The sequence below is a fragment of the Hyla sarda genome, chromosome 7 (genome assembly GCF_029499605.1).
Source record: "Hyla sarda isolate aHylSar1 chromosome 7, aHylSar1.hap1, whole genome shotgun sequence".
NCBI lineage: Eukaryota > Metazoa > Chordata > Amphibia > Anura > Hylidae > Hyla > Hyla sarda.
Window position 1 is genome coordinate 66,138,970 of NC_079195.1, and position 16,493 is coordinate 66,155,462.

Sequence of the window (16,493 nt, forward strand, 5' to 3'; positions counted from 1 at the left end):
ATCTATCTCATATCTATCTATCTCATATCTATCTATCTCATATCTATCTATCTCATATCTATCTATCTATCTATCTATCTATCTCATATCTATCTATCTCATATCTATCTCTCTCTCTCATATCTATCTATATCATATCTATCTATCTATCTCATATCTATCTATCTATCTATCTATCTCATATCTATCTATCTATCTCATATCTATCTATCTCATATCTATCTATATCATATCTATCTATCTATCTCATATCTATCTATCTATCTATCTCATATCTATCTATCTATCTCATATCTATCTATTTCATATCTATCCTTGCTTGATAAAGGCTTCTGCCGAAACGTTGCATTTGAGAAAGGGACAATAAAGTTTTCCAGCTTTTACACCGATCCATGACCTGGCTGGTGCTGTGCTTTTGGGACTCTTTGGGGGAGATTTATCAAAACCTGTCTAGAGGAAAAGTTGCTGAGTTGCCCATAGCAACCAATCGGATCGCTTCTTTCATTTTGCAGAGGCCTTGTTAAAAATGAAAGAAGTGATCTGATTGGTTGCTATGGGCAACTCAGCAACTTTTCCTCTGGGCAGCTTTTCATAAATCTCCCCCTTTTATCTATCTATCTATTTCTCTATCTATACACGGAATAGCCACTTTATTAGATACAATCCTGTCACCAGCTTCTTGGATGTTTAGCAAGTTTTATTAGTATTGCATATTTCAGGTACACAATTAACAATTGATAAAGGCAACAGGCTGAAACACGTCTTGTGTACCTGTAATATGCAATATTACTAATAATTACTAAGCATCCAAGAAGCTGGTGCCGGTATTGATTGAATTATCTACGCTAACCACGAGCTCAGCGCCCGTACTCGAGTGCCGCCCTCCACCACATACACTTTATTAGATCCCGCTGCCCTTTCACGAATCGGGCTTCCCTGTATGAAGATAAGACACATGACAGGGCCACATAAAATGAAGTAAGGGAGTTTTCTGTGGGTCATATACAGCAGTGTTTACCCACCAGGGTGCCTCCAGATGCCTGGACAGCCTTTGGCAGCCTTTGGCTGTCCAGGCATTCTGGGAGTTGTAGTTTTGCAACACCTGGAGGCACCCTGGTTGGGAAACACTGATTTACAGTGTGAATCCACATGAGAATGGGATTATCCTGTGACATGTGAGGCCTTGTCATCTGTGCTGTACCATCCGGGGACCGGATTTCATGTACTGCCAACCTTGTGTGGTTTTCTCATGCAACGGTGTTAAGAGTATACAGAGAATGGTGTGACTGAGAAAAAGTATATAGCCAAAAGGGATCCTTACCATCGAAAGTGGGGTCAAAGGAGGATGTCAGGAGTAGTCCTAATGTACAGGTCATGCACAGTTAAAGGGGTATTCCAGGAAGTTATTTTATTTGATTATGCTACAGGGGCTGTAAAGTTAGTGTAGTTCATAATATAGTGTCTGTACCTGTGTGTGACGGTTTTCTCACAATTCTTCTGTGATTTTCACCCCAATATTTATTTTTAACAGCATACAAAATGACTGCTGTCTCAGATTTTTCCCAGCTTGCAATGCGGTCGAGACCCGACTCACTAGTCAGCTGATGACAGGGAGCCTGTCTGCTTCAATGGGTGGAGGGATCGCTTGGTGGGAGAGAGATCAATCTACAACTAATGCAACAGCTGTAGGCACCCTGATTGAAAACCACAGATCTTTTGTTTCGATGGGTGGGTTGGCTGATGTGTGGGAGAGAGGAAATGGAATTGTGGGCTTTGTAGTAAAAAAAAGAAAAGTCAAACAGGAAATACAAGTTCACAACAAGCTAGCCACAGTGTTATGGTAATCTCACAACATAGCCATTTAGCCCCAAGACAAATGCAGATCCTTCCCAAGCATGTCCATTACTGACTGCCAAGTACGTACTAAAATCACCTTATGGTGGATAACCCCTTTAAGAATATTGTTGCCGTATACAATCCTGATGTAAAACTTATAGGCTCAAATGCACAACTTGCTGTTCTATGAGCTATAAAGGCAAACGACCAGTTCCATTGCTATGGAGGTGGTGTAATGGTGTTGAGAATGTTTTCCTGGCGTACCCTGGGTCCTCTTATTTCTTGGATAGTTCTTATCTAAGTATGGTGGCAGATCAGTATCATCTTTATTGCAGAACATTTTTAGCAGGAAAATGCTGGATATGTAGCTACCATCAAGGCGTGGCATTTGGATGTTCCTGACTGGAATGTATTGAACCATTACTCAGTATCAGACTTGCAGGATACCGGGACGTGTATCTGTAATTTTGGGGTTTCTAAGTTTAATATTCTCAGATATTTCACCAGGAATCGTACTAATTAAAGAGTGAACATTTGCGTGTCAGTTTATTGGCAGTAAACCCTGCAGGACTTAGTGTTAGCCACTCCTAGTAAATCTCTGCTCAGTTTATGGACAACTATCGCTACCGCAGGTCTGAATGACCTGTAGGAAATAAGGTTAACTAGTTTTTTTTTCTTGTACAGAACACAAAATCCCCTGCAGGGACCTCTTCGAAAAAAAATTCAGGTTACTCGCAACCACTACTTCTTAGGGAGCTTACATTTATTAAAGGAAAACTGTCAGCCTGTTCACCCAAACTAAACCCAATACACTGGGTTATATTGTGGGTCAATAGGAGTACAGCAAGGGGTGTCCAGTAGGTCCTGAGATATGTCCCCGAGAAGATCCTCTGCTAAATTTAGTGAATTATGTGCTGAAGGCGGGGCTTCACTGTCTAAATTTAAATATTTATGGTTTGGAGTCGCTGGTCCCATGAGCGCTCTGCTCTTTGCATAGAGCACATGCGCCAACTGACTATATTCAGCTCTCTAGTCATAATAAGCAGATCGCTCATGTGACCAGCGACTTTACATCACTAGGACGTTGAGTCACAGACTGTGAATATATAAATTGAGCCAGCGGGGCTCTGTCTCTAGCACTCACTTCACTAAATTTAGCAGAGGATCTTCTCGGGGACATATCTCAGGACCTACTCGACGTATTTTAGTTAGTGACCCCTTGTTGGACTCCTGTACACCCACACTATAACCCAGTGTATTTGTTTTCGTGTTGGTGGACAGGCTGACAGTTTTCCTTTAACACTGGGTTCACATGAGCATTGAGCTCCGTTTGGGAATCTCCCTCTGTCGCAGAGTCCGTGCTAGCAGCAGACAACGAACCTGGACGGTCTGTTGCACAACGGTCACTAACAGGACCCGACAGGTCCCATTGACTTTGAATATGATCCATCGGTCAGGTGTCAATTGTTTCTAGGAAGTAGAGAAAAAATTACTGTTCATTTTATTATTTTTTTTATCCACTCATGTTCCATATTTTGAACATACTTGTCGAACAGAGCTCAACGCTGATGTTAACCAGGCCTTACATCAATATATACCAGTAGGCAGCAAGATTCTAAGGTCCCCTAGTGGGGGTGGCAGGCAGGTGGAGTTTTATCATAAATATTCATCTATTTGGGTAATTTGGAGTTTGGTAATGTAAAAAAGGAGCTCTGACCATAAATGATAGGGAATCCTTCATGTGTTAAAGCAGATTTCTATATAAAGAATGCACTTTACTCTTTGGCTCTGTGCTCAGTCCATTTAATTACTGGAGCCCGATGGACTGGGCCAGGAAGTGAACTGATCAAAACTTTTAACATGTCTGTGACACGTCAAAAGTTTTTTTAAATGACTAATGCCCAAAGTTTTTGGCATTCAATGCTTTCCCAACTCTTCTCTGAATGAAGGCCCTAGTGTCCGTTTAGGAGGCCACTAAAGCTACTGTAGATTTGTAAAAGGAACATTAAAGTGTATTAAAATGGCTTAGCCAAAGCCCAGAACTCAATCCAGTTGAGAGTGACTTTAAGACTGCTGTACACAACACACCCCATAAACCCAATGAATTTTTAACAGTTTTGCCTGGAAAGGAGTAGCCACATGTAGGAAAATGTACCCCCTATCCAAAGGATAGGAAATAGGTGTCTGACCATGGGAGACCAACTGCTGGGTCCCCCCTGCATCTCTATGGAAGAGCCCAAGATACACGGCGTGGTGTGCTCATGTATCTCCGTCTCTCCCAAAGAAATGCATGGAGGATGCATGCTGATCCCTGCTCCGTGCCCGAGGAGAGCCTAAGCACCGTACAGGAGATTGCAGGTGGTCTGATAAATGGAATACATGGGACTACTCCTTTAAGCTAATTAAAAAAAAACTTACCCCAAGAAACCAACATCTATAACAGCAAAAGGTGGCTTTACAAAACATTTACCTTTGGCGGGTGAATACTTATGCACATGCCCCTTACACTTAAAAAGTCCTAGAAACACTGATTGATCACTAGAAAGAGCATGGAGAGAAGCATGTGCTGAGTTGTTCTCTCTCTCCAATCTCTGTACATGCGACCAACACGTCCTCCCAGACTCACATTGTGAGACCATCTTGGTCATGTGGCACAGAGTTGGAAGAAATTGCACTTAGCGCACACTTTCCCTGTCTCGTTCTAGTGATCAGTCAGGGTCTGAACATTTAGACCCTGGCCGATCAAAACTTTCGACTTGTCCTTATGAATATAAACTTTTTTTTTTTCTCTTCAATTTTTGTTTGTTTTTAATTACATTTTTCTGCTCCTTCTAAGTTGTTGACATATCGTGTGAGTCGTATGGTGAAACCATGTGATTAGCATCCAGAAGGATAGGTCACATCATTGCTGAGAACACTTCCATGGATGCTGATTTGTTAAGAACAGCCCCCCTAAACACTGGTTCTGGAAGCTGCATGATGAGAACTCTTAGTACCCACAGGCTTAACTCTTTGATGATCTTGTTAAAAGTTTCTAAAGAAAGCAGCGCTTTAAAAATGTTGTCACGCAATCAAACTCTTTTGGTGGTATTCATCCTGAATGGGGAAAAAAAAAGGTTTGGGTCCATTTTCTCAGCTCGTACGCCTTCAGATAATCAGCCCTGTTACAGGCCAAAGAACGCAGTCTTCCTTCTCATGCATTTTGTCTATTAATATCATGATACTCATTAGCTCACTATCTTATTCCCCTTGCCAGATCCATACAGGGTTTCTAGTTCGTACGTGCACTTGACTCCTGCGTCAGAAAATACCTCGACAGTACATTGGCACCTGCACATCAATAGCTTATAGTCTCCCGTATTTATTTTGGAAAGCAGTTTAGTGTTGCAGGTGCACAGACGCCATTTTGCAGGTTTTATGCCAAACACAAAAACATTCTTTCCCTTTTAATTCCTCTCCAGCAACCCCTGCCAAATTACCCTCGTACCCCTTGGGATGGAGCTAGAATTTTCAATTACGTTTGGGATATCACTTGTAATTGTGCTTAGTGTTCAGCTTTGGGAAGATTACGCTTCATCTTCCAGAGAAGTGTCAGGATTTTAGGCAGAGGTCACACTGTACCAACCCTTTTAGCTCCCTTTACACTTCTGCAAACAAAAATCTGCACACCAGACGGGTCAAGTGTAGTTCAGCGCAGCCTATGATTGGAAGACCATTATATAAATGATATTCAGATAACAGGGGACAAAACGCGGCATCAATGAGGTCATTGAACATCTTTGTTCTGAAATTAATGAGATTTTCAATCAAGCCGAATGTGCTTCCTTATTATGATGACCTAATGAGTCCGCTCAATATGTGGGAAAATATGAGGTCGCACTCTTCCTGCACCTGCAGCATGGAAATCTTGCTGGGGTTTGGAGATTTCCACTTTTGATGTGAATCAACCACCCAGTGTTTGCATTCAGCAAAGTATGAATGTTTAATTACAAGAAAAATGCCATTGCCATCTCATGTGGACAATGAATGGAGCATAGACCTCATTGAGGTTATCAAAAAGGGACCAGTGGCCAATTGGGTCAATGATTTGAATTGTTTGACAGACCCACATGAACAAATAGAGTTCAAAAATCCCAAGTAAAATTGAGAAGTTTGCCACAGAATCTGTTAGTACGGACTGTCATAAGTAATTAAAGTTAACAAAAGCCCTTTATGATCGAAAGTTCAAGTTCAAACTGTAGAGTTAATTTGGATTTGCCCAGTTTTGTTCGGAGTCTCTCATGAATCATGATCTGATTACAAGGGTGAGCAGTTGCATTAGGGTCCTATTTGCTTATGTCTTATAACAAAGGCAAAATCATTTCTTTAAGGTCCAAGTTACTGATACCAACCGAAGATTTCAGGATGCGGGGAAAGAGGTAAGAACACTTCTTATTTGCAGCACAAATTCAATTTGGTAAAAAAAAAATAATTTACCCAAATGAATTCAATTCTTATTTTTAAATTCTAGGTAATTGCCAAGACAGAAGAGACTATTCACTGCAGGATCCAGCAAAGAAATATCTCCACTGTAGTTGACAAATTGCAATTGTGCCTTCCGGGTGAGTTCAGTAAAAAAAAAATTAATTTTTTTTTTTGTATGTGATTTGAATCTATTGCGTGTCTGAAAAAACTGTATTTAGATAGTTTGAGGGATATCTATGTAGATTATGGACCCTTTTTTGCTGTAGAAATTTTTTTAATCTGCCTCAATCACAGAAATAGTACTTTGTTGTGAGTCGCGATCCCATGGTGCTTCTCAGCCGGTCCTCTTTGGTGCAGTTGGCTGCTTAAAGTTGGCTATTGACATAAAATAATTGTTGGCTGGAAGAGCTTTTGAGAAACAATTATAGTCAATTACGACAATTCCCCATTAACTTGCTTGTTTGCCTTGGCCGAACGTGCATGTTAACGCTGTAGAGTGTGGTCCAATAAGTGGCTCCAGAAACCGTTGTCATTTATCTTGTATGATAGAGTAGAAATGGATAGAAAAATCCCTCCTTTCTGGTCATCAGTTCAATATATTCTCATATATAAACAGTCCAGTCAAGGTCTTCCAGTACCCTGCGGTAGACGAATGTACAATTTGTCATATGCCTGATGAAGGTTATACTGCTGACACGAAACGTGTTGCTCACCCCCAGCACTCTGTCCCAGTCATTTTGCAAATAGATTATTCATGTAAATTATTCTGAGATTTCTGCAATATTGGCTGAGATGTAATATCTACTGGGGAAAGGTATATTGAATACTGGGAAAAATATCCAATCCAGCAGATTGACTTTTTTGCTTGTGGCACAAAGTGGTACCAGCTGTAGTCATAAAGCTTCTAAAAGCTAGTGTGTGGCTGGCTATAAAGATCCACATATATGTTAGAAAAAGTTGGCCAAACTCTCAGATTTCAGTGTGACCAGCCAACTGTGTAATGTTTATAGGGGTTCCTGAATCTGCCTTGACTGATGATGTTGGGGGAGAGAAGGATAAGGGCATATTGGATTTCAAGCCCATTTCTTTTGTTCTCGAAACAATAAAGTGCTGCCAGAGGAGTCTGGCAGTAGTTTACCCTTCCATGGACACTTGACCAAACCTAATGTTCATGTTCAGCTGACAGCTATCCTATCCTTAAAGGGGTATTCCAGGAAAAAACTTTTTTTATATTTCAACTGGCTCCGGAAAGTTAAACAGATTTGTAAATTACTTCTATTAAAAAATCTTAATCCTTTCAGTACTTATGAGCTTCTGAAGTTAAGGTTGTTCTTTTCTGTGTTAGTGCTAGTTGATGACACCTGTCTCGGGAAACGCCCAGTTTAGAAGAGGTTTGCTATGGGGATTTGCTTCTAAACTGGGCATTGCCCGAGACAGGTGTCATCAGAGAGCACTTAGACAGAAAAGAACAACCTTAACTTCAGAAGCTCATAAGTACTGAAAGGATTAAGATTTTTTAATAGAAGTAATTTACAAATCTGTTTAACTTTCTGGAGCCAGTTGATATACAAAAAAAAAAAAGTTTTTTCCTGGAATATCCCTTTAAGACACCGGATTATTTACAGACCCAATTCAAATATCTGTACAGCTCTCTGAATGGCATTTGACAGGTTCAGTTTTTAACCTGGCCATCAGATATGTTTTTTTATTTCCCGAATATAACTAATAATATATGTCAATCGCATATGTTAAATTTTTTATTAGAATTACATATAGTTTCAATCAAGTTAATAAGGGAGTCGGTCTGAGGAGCCAGATACAGCCACCTAAATATCTTGTTCTACTTTAATAACTGCTTTAAAATGTTCATGTTGATTGGCTTTGTTCTAAAATGTTGGGCATTGTATGTAACCCTCTCCTGGTTCCCCTTGACCTGTTTCGGAGATCCAAAAATCTTCATTGTTTTGTACTTCCCAAGTGAATATATATGGTATATAGAACTATAGAAGAGAACTCTTTATTTGGAAGATATAATATGATTTTCAGGAATTTACAATTTATATCCAAGAGATAAATGTAGAAAGAAACTTGCTGTCCATGCAGTTTCCTATGGGTACTGTATGGCATGGGCAGAGCTGGCTTTGTGCTCCAGAGGCCAGAAAGGGGCATTTGTTAATAAGGGAACAATAGTAAGAATTTGAGCTTTGTTACTGTCAGTGTGAAGCCTCACAGGGTTGTGGACCAGAAGATTCGTGCCGCCAACCAACTGTAGGGAAAACTGGGTGATGCTCGACTGAAGGATCGAGCTGATATCTGACCTGTTGCTTTCTAGTAATAGATGCCTATGACCTTTCATAAGCTTCATATAAGCACTTGATAAGACTATAGGATGTGGGTAATAGTCAAGTGTCATGTAAAATAATTAATGGTAATAATCTATGCTATGTAAAAAAGAAAAAAATACTACTGGGCTTAGAGGGTTTTAGGATAGTATAGAGTTTTGCAACCTGATGATATACAGTACAATAGCCTGACATTTACTGGGAGGTTCAAGGGGGCCATGTCCATTTTGACTTAAAGGGGTACTCCACCCCTACACATCTTATCCCTTATCCAAAGGATAAGGGATAAGATGTCTGATTGCAGGGGTCCCGCTGCTGGGGACCCCCACGATCTTCGCTGCGGCACCCCAAACATTCGGTGCATGGAGCGAACTTTGCTCCGTGACGGATGACTGGCGATGTGGGGCGGAGGCTCGTGACGTCACGACGATGCCCCCTCAATCCAATTCTATGGGAGGGGCGGCCGTCACGCCCCCCCTCCCATAGACTTGCACTGAGGGGGCCATGTGAGGTCATGAACGGGACCCGGGCATGACGTCACAAGCCTCCGGTGCTGCACCCGACACTCTAAACGAACGCTGGGTGCAGCAGGGAGATCGCAGGGGTTCCCAGTGGCGGGACCCCCGCAATCAGACATTTTATAAGATGATAAGATGTTTAGGGGCGGAGTACCCCTTAAAGGTATCCTGTTTTACTATGTATATATTTTTTCTTAATCTTTTAAAAACTAATAACGTTCTAGTATTATTTTTAATTGCTTTTTATGTCTGTTTTTATGTTTAGCCTTAGAAATGTACAGCAAATTAAAGGAACAAATGAGCGGGAAACGGTAAGTTTAATGTTTGCAAAAAATAAAACTCCTAAAGAGAAACTTTAATATTGCTACACTCCATCCCACCAAAAATAGGATGCTAGTGATCTTCAGGGTCAACATTTGTAGAATGGACATTTGTAAATCTCTGTTACAATTTAGACTCCTTGTAGTCACCACTAGGTTCCTGAAGATGGAGATATGGGTGGTAAGGTAAAAGTTGAATCCAGGTCTTTCAGAGGGAACAAAGACTCTATATAGCATTGATTTAGCTTCTATAGAAGGGATCTACCTGGCTTGCCTCAATAAGGACCCAACAGTTTGTGGTTCTCTACTCCTTTCTATATACAGCATTGATCTTGCTACTATAGAAGGGATCATTCTGGCTTACCCCAATAATGACCCAGTAGTGAATAGTTCTCTACCCCTTAAAAAAAAAAAAAAAAAAAAAATATATATATATATATTTATATATATATTTATACAGTACAGACCAAAAGTTTGGACACACCTTCTCATTCAAAGAGTTTTCTATATTTTCATGACTATGAAAATTGTAGATTCACACTGAAGGCATCAAAACTATGAATTAACACATGTGGAATTATATACATAACAAAAAAGTGTGAAACAGAAAATATGTCATATTCTAGGTTCTTCAAAGTAGCCACCTTTTGCTTTGATTACTGCTTTGCACACTCTTGGCATTCTCTTGATGAGCTTCAAGAGGTAGTCACCTGAAATGGTCTTCCAACAGTCTTGAAGGAGTTCCCAGAGATGCTTAGCACTTGTTGGCACTTTTGCCTTGATTGGGTTCAGGTCTGGTGACTTTGGAGGCCAGGTCATCTGGTGCAGCACCCCATCACTCTCCTTCTTGGTCAAATAGCCCTTACACAGCCTGGAGGTGCATTTGGAGTCATTGTCCTGTTGAATAATAAATGATGGTCCAACTAAACGCAAACTGGATGGAATAGCATGCTACTGCAAGATGCTGTGGTAGCCATGCTGGTTCAGTATGCCTTCAATTTTGAATAAATCCCCAACAGTGCCACCAGCAAAGCACCCCCACACCATCACACCTCCTCCTCCATGCTTCACGGTGGGACCCAGGCATGTAGAGTCCATCCGTTCACCTTTTCTGCGTCGCACAAAGACACGGTGGTTGGAACCAAAGATCTCAAATTTGGACTCATCAGACCAAAGCACAGATTTCCACTGGTCTTATGTCCATTCCTTGTGTTCTTTAGCCCAAACAAGTCTCTTCTGCTTGTTGCCTGTCCTTAGCAGTGGTTTCCTAGCAGATATTCTACCATGAAGGCCTCACACAGTCTCCTCTTAACAATTGTTCTAGAGATGTGTCTGCTCTAGAACTCTGTGTGGCATTGACCTGGTCTCTAATCTGAGCTGCTGTTAACCTGCGATTTCTGAGGCTGGTGACTCGAATGAACTTATCCTCCGCAGCAAAGGTGACTCTTCGTCTTCTTTTCCTGAGGCGGTCCGCATGTGAGACAGTTTCTTTGTAGCTCTTAATGGTTTTTGTGACTGCACTTGGGGACACTTTCCACCTAGAATATGACATATTTTCAGTGGTTTCACACTTTTTTGTTATGTATATAATTCCACATGTGTTAATTCATAGTTTTGATGCCTTCAGTGTGAATCTACAATTTTCATAGTCATGAAAATAAAGAAAACTTTTTGAATGAGAAAGTGTCCAAACTTTTGGTCTCTACTGTGTATATATATAGCACTATAGGAGGGATCTACCTGGTTTACCCTAATAAGGACCCAATAATTTGTACTTATCTACCTCTTACTGGCTTACCCTGATAAGAAGCAGAGAATTTGTGGTTCTTTACCCCTAGATTGAAACTGGCCCTACGCCAGTACATTTGCTCTCGTCTCCCATATATCTGGTTTTGACAGGGAACAGATGTTGAATATAAATAGCGCAATTTGTCAAAAGTGTAATGAAGGGTTCCGAAAAACAATTTTTAGTTAAACAGCATGAAATGTAATGAAAATATAATCATAGGAAGGAGAATATTATCCCTTAATATTTTATACCATCTAAAACAATTTAAGAAGCGACAATAAATGAGATCCTCAGGGAGCGCAGTTGGAGGAGAGGAATAATGATCTCTGCCTAGTTCATTACTATCTCCGTCATCTATCATAACACATTAGAAATGAATTTACAGTTTACACAGCGAGACTATTGACCTTCAATGTGTCCTTTATAGATACAGACACAGCAGTATTTCTTCCATGTACCCATTCATATCACTCCCATGGACTTTCTCTGTCCTGTTTTATGTCATTTCATTGCATAAAACTGAAATTCAACAATAGCTGAGCATTTTATAGAATTTTGATTAATCTTTTCTTACTATTCTGTACCGTAGGACTCCTTGATCTGGGACCTGTCAGGTTTTGGATTGCCAGAAACGCTATATGATCACATGGGTATAGAAAAGTATATGTAGTGAATGTAGAGAACCTTCTGTAAGGAGCTTTATCGTCAACCCTGTCCAGCCTTGTCAAAACTATCCTGCCATTCTGCGCCAAACAAGGCATACATTTTTCTCTAGTATTATCAAGGCTATGTGCTCTGTTCTCGATAGATGCTGAGGTTTTTCTCTATGCTCTGAGCACCTCTATGCTGCAGAGATCTCCTGATTGGACACTAGAGCTGTAAGGCTGCATTCACAATACGTTTTTGCAATACAGTTCCCGTAATAGGTTTTTGATGAAAAACGGATTCCTCAAAACCGGACTAAACTGTATCAAAATGTGTGTACAAATTTTAACCCGTATACGGTTTGAAAAATGATGTCCGGTTACATCCGTTTTTTAAGAAAAAAAAGTATATGTTTTTAACTTTTCACTCCATTATGAATAAAGTCTCACTTGTTTGATTGAAATTCCAAGAAAAAAAAACTTTCGTCATGCACTGCTCATGTGCAAAGTCAAAAACCGTTTGACGCAAACCGGATGGAACCGTACGCACATATGGTTCTATACGGTTCCCAATGACTCCCATATTATAAAAAAGTATGCAGTTTCAATACGGTTTTTCACCCGGACCAAAAAACATGGTAGGCTACGGTTTTGGGTACGGGGAAAAAACGGACAAAACCGTGCGAGATGCAAAGCGGACACAAACGGATGCATCTTTTGGCACACGGTTTTCAATGGAGAGTCAATGCATACAGTTTTCAATACGGTTCCGTGCGGTTTTCAAATTTAAAATGTATACGGGAACTGTATTGCACAAACAGGGTGTGAGTGCAGCCTAACTCAGTTGAGAGGAGGAGCCAGGGAAGTACTTATCATGTAGCGTAGGCCTCCTCTTCACTTGCGGTATTGATGCCCGGGTTGTTATATATTTGGAAAAGTCAACAAAAAATTTCTAGGAGACAGGGATAGGAATTAGTGGTTAGCACTGTTGCTTTGCAGCCCTGGGGTCCTAGCCTCAAATCCCATCATGGACAACATCTACAAAGAGTTTGTATGTTCTCCCCTTGTTTGCTTGGGTTTCCTCTGGGTACTCCTTTTAACACTCAGAATTTCGATTTGAAGTGTGCTCGTTCGAGGGATGTAGTGGCCAATTACTGGCCTAAGCAGTTACACGCCAATGATCGGCTGCACCTCTCATGTACATTTTATATCACTGGGTTACCTCTGATGGGGATTCTGAAGCAGTGGCAGTGCTGGATCCAATGTGACTAAAGAGGAGAGTATATTTCCCTCTTAATCTCTGCCCACTGCCATTTTTTCATGTTAGACCTGTAAAACCCCTTTAATGTGACCTTTTAATAGTACTGAATGTCATCAGCTGAAGAAGATCTCTAAAAAAGTCTGAAAAGTATTCATAGAGCAATGGAAGTCTAGGACTCCAGAGGAAAGAACATCACCTGTCTCCTAAGGATTTGCTATAAATGTCTATAATGGGAAATTATCTTAATGCAGTTTAATTTTTAGGTCTGAATTACAGCTGCAAGTCCTAGCCTGGCCACAGATCTGATCATCTGAACTGACAGCATCATTGGGATCTGTAGTACACTTCAGAAAGGACCCGTGATTAGGTTAGGATAAAACCAAAAAATGCAGCCTTAGTACCGTCTTCTGGAACTGGCCACAACGAAAACTCTAGCTGCAAAATGAATTAAAAAAAGAAAGCCCAGCAAATAGTGATTCCTTAGAAATTGCTTTGGGAAACTCCGGTTTCTACAGAAGCGTGCCTTTTAAGCAATTCACTATATATTCATACAAAAGTTGCTTTGAATTGGATCCAGTGCAAGAATTAACAGCAATAAAAGTATTTGAGTTCTTTTATTTGAAAAAAAAAAAAAAAACTTAATAAAAATACTGAAAGTCAGCAAGGAATTCTGTATCCAACAAGCGCGTTCGCACCAAGAATGAACGATTTATGACAATGACTATTAGTATTAAATGTCAAATGCGAGCAATACAACATAAATCTTGACCTGCAAATGACCTACAAATTAAAAAAGGCTCAAAGCTCCCATCTGAGCAGATGTTGAAAGGGCAAGGCCTTGAGCTGGAGATATATATAATTAGCAAGGGGCTCAAGAATGGGTTTAAGTTGGATTATGCTAATTCTGATTTCAGTAACAGCATTGAAAACCCTTCCAGATGAACCAACAGTGTTGTGATAAGCTGATTTGTATAATTTGAATAAAACCGTTTATATGATTTTAATGCCGTTATGGAATTATCTCCCGAGAGGTCACGCCATGTGGAACTGCTCTTTTGAAAATTGGATGAAAGAGTCTTGAAACTCATCTGTGGCATTCTAATTTACGGCTTACACCGACCTACGGATTCACACGTTCACTGACCACATTATTTATTTTAACGTCTTGCCAGTTTGATCCTATTAACCGCAACCACAGCTCCGTGCCCAAGAAAATAGTATTTGCATTGAAATATTTGTTTTTAGCTCTTTTTCTTTTTCCTTATGTTTGTAGTAACACAGGGACCGCTGTATGGTTTAATTGGAAGCTTTAGGATTTACCATGTTTGGAGGGATCAGAAAAAGGGAAATTTTTAGGGTCTTTCATAAATCTATTTAAAAATCTTAATCTTTCCAGTACTTATCAACTGCTGTATACTACAGAGGAAGTTCTTTTCTTTTTCGATTTCTTTTCTGTCTGACCACAGAGCTCTCTGCTGACACCTCTGTTCATGTCAGGAACTAAGAGCCGGAGAAAATCCCCATAGCAAACCTATCCTGCTCTGGACAGTTTTTTGACAAAGGCAGAGGTGTGGGAGTGGGTGCGATTTGCAAGCCAGACCAATTGACAAAAAGGGTAGAAAATAAAAGGGATGTGGCTTAAAGGTTGGACATGTCATGTGGTGAGGATGTGGCTTGCTAGCCGGACGCACTCACCAGGAGATGAAGAGCGGAGCTTGTGGAGTAATGTACCGGAAGCCCCATATACTTGCATGGGACTTGAAACAAAAACCCCATCCTTCACGTAAGGGTTAATTTAACTATTCTATATTTTAGTGGACATATACAGTCATGACCGTAAATGTTGGCACCCCCGAAATTCTTCAAGAAAATGTATTGCTCACAGAAAAGGATTGCAGTAACACATGTTTTGCTATATACATGTTTATTCCCTTTGTGTGTATTGGAACTAAACCAGAAATGGTAGGAAAAAAAGCTAATTGGACATAATGTCACACCAAACTCCAAAAATGGGCCTGACAAAATTATTGGCACCCTTAACTTAATATTTGGTTGCACACCCTTTGGAAAAAATAACTGAAATCGGTCGCTTCCTATAACCATCAATAAGCTTCTTACACCTCTCAGCCATAATGTTGGTCCACTCTTCCTTTGCAAACTGCTCCAGGTCTCTCTTATTGGAAGGGCACCTTTTCCCAACAGCAATTTTAAGATCTCTCCACAGGTGTTCAATGGGATTTAGATCTGGACTCATTGCTGCCACTTCAGAACTCTCCAGCACTTTGTTGCCATCCATTTCTGGGTACTTTTTGATGAATGTATGGGGTCATTGTCCTGCTGGAAGACAATCTCGGACGAAAACCCAGCTTTCTGACACTGGGCTGTACAGTGCGACCCAAAATCCTTTGGTAATACTCAGATTTCATGATGCCTTGCACACATTCAAGGCACCCTGTGCCAGAGGCAGCAAAACAACCCCAAAACATCATTGAACCTTTTAGTGGACATATACAGTCATGGCCGTAAATGTTCGCACCCCCGAAATTCTTCAAGAAAATGTATAATGTAGAATAATGTGCTTTACCAAAAAGCTCTATCTTGGTCTCATCTGTCCACAAGAAGATTTTTGGCTTACTCAAGTTCATATTGGCAAAATGTAGTCTTGCTTTTTTATGTCTCTGTGTCAGCAGTGGGGTCCTCCTGGGTCTCCTGCCATAGCATTTCATTTAAATGTTGACGGATATTTTGCGTTGACACTGATACTCCCTGAGCCTGCAGGACATCTTAAATATATTTGGAACTTGTTTGGGGCTGCTTATCCACCATCCAGACTATCCTGCATTGACACCTTTCATCAATTTTTCTCTTCCATGCATGCCCAGGGAGATTAGCTACAGTGCCATGGGTTGCAAACTTCTTGATAATGTTGTGCACTGTGGACAAAGGCAAATCTAGATCTCTGGAGATGGACTTGTAACCTTCAGATTGTTGATATTTTTCCACAATTTTTGTTCTCAAGTCCTCAGACAGTTCTCTTCTCCTCTTTCTGTTGTCCATGCTTAGTGTGGCACACACAGACACACAATGCAAAGACTAAGTGAACTTCTCTCATTTTTATCTGCTTTCAGGTGTGATTTTTATATTGCCCACTGCTGTTTCTTGCCCCAGGTGAGTATAAAGGAGCATCACATGCTTGAAACAATCTTATTTTTCCACAATTTTGAAAGGGTGCCAATAATTTTGTCCAGTCCATTTTTGGAGTTTGGTCTGACATTGTCCAATTTGCTTTTTTTTCCTCCTTTTTTGCTCCAATACACAC

General features: G+C 40.4%; 1 protein-coding gene across 6 annotated transcripts in view; it reads left to right on the forward strand.

The window, feature by feature from the left end:
- Positions 1 to 16,493, forward strand: part of EXOC6 (exocyst complex component 6) — a 303,616-nt gene that overhangs the window by 76,926 nt on the left and 210,197 nt on the right. For 5 of the 6 annotated variants that reach the window (XM_056529421.1, XM_056529419.1, XM_056529417.1 and 2 more), the window contains exons 3-5: positions 6,207 to 6,254; positions 6,347 to 6,437; positions 9,426 to 9,471. In XM_056529421.1, the coding sequence (XP_056385396.1) occupies positions 6,207 to 6,254; positions 6,347 to 6,437; positions 9,426 to 9,471 (185 nt within the window). Of the gene's footprint in view, positions 1 to 876; positions 979 to 6,206; positions 6,255 to 6,346; positions 6,438 to 9,425; positions 9,472 to 16,493 lie in introns of those variants that run through there. The other variant, XM_056529422.1, reaches the window with a different exon arrangement.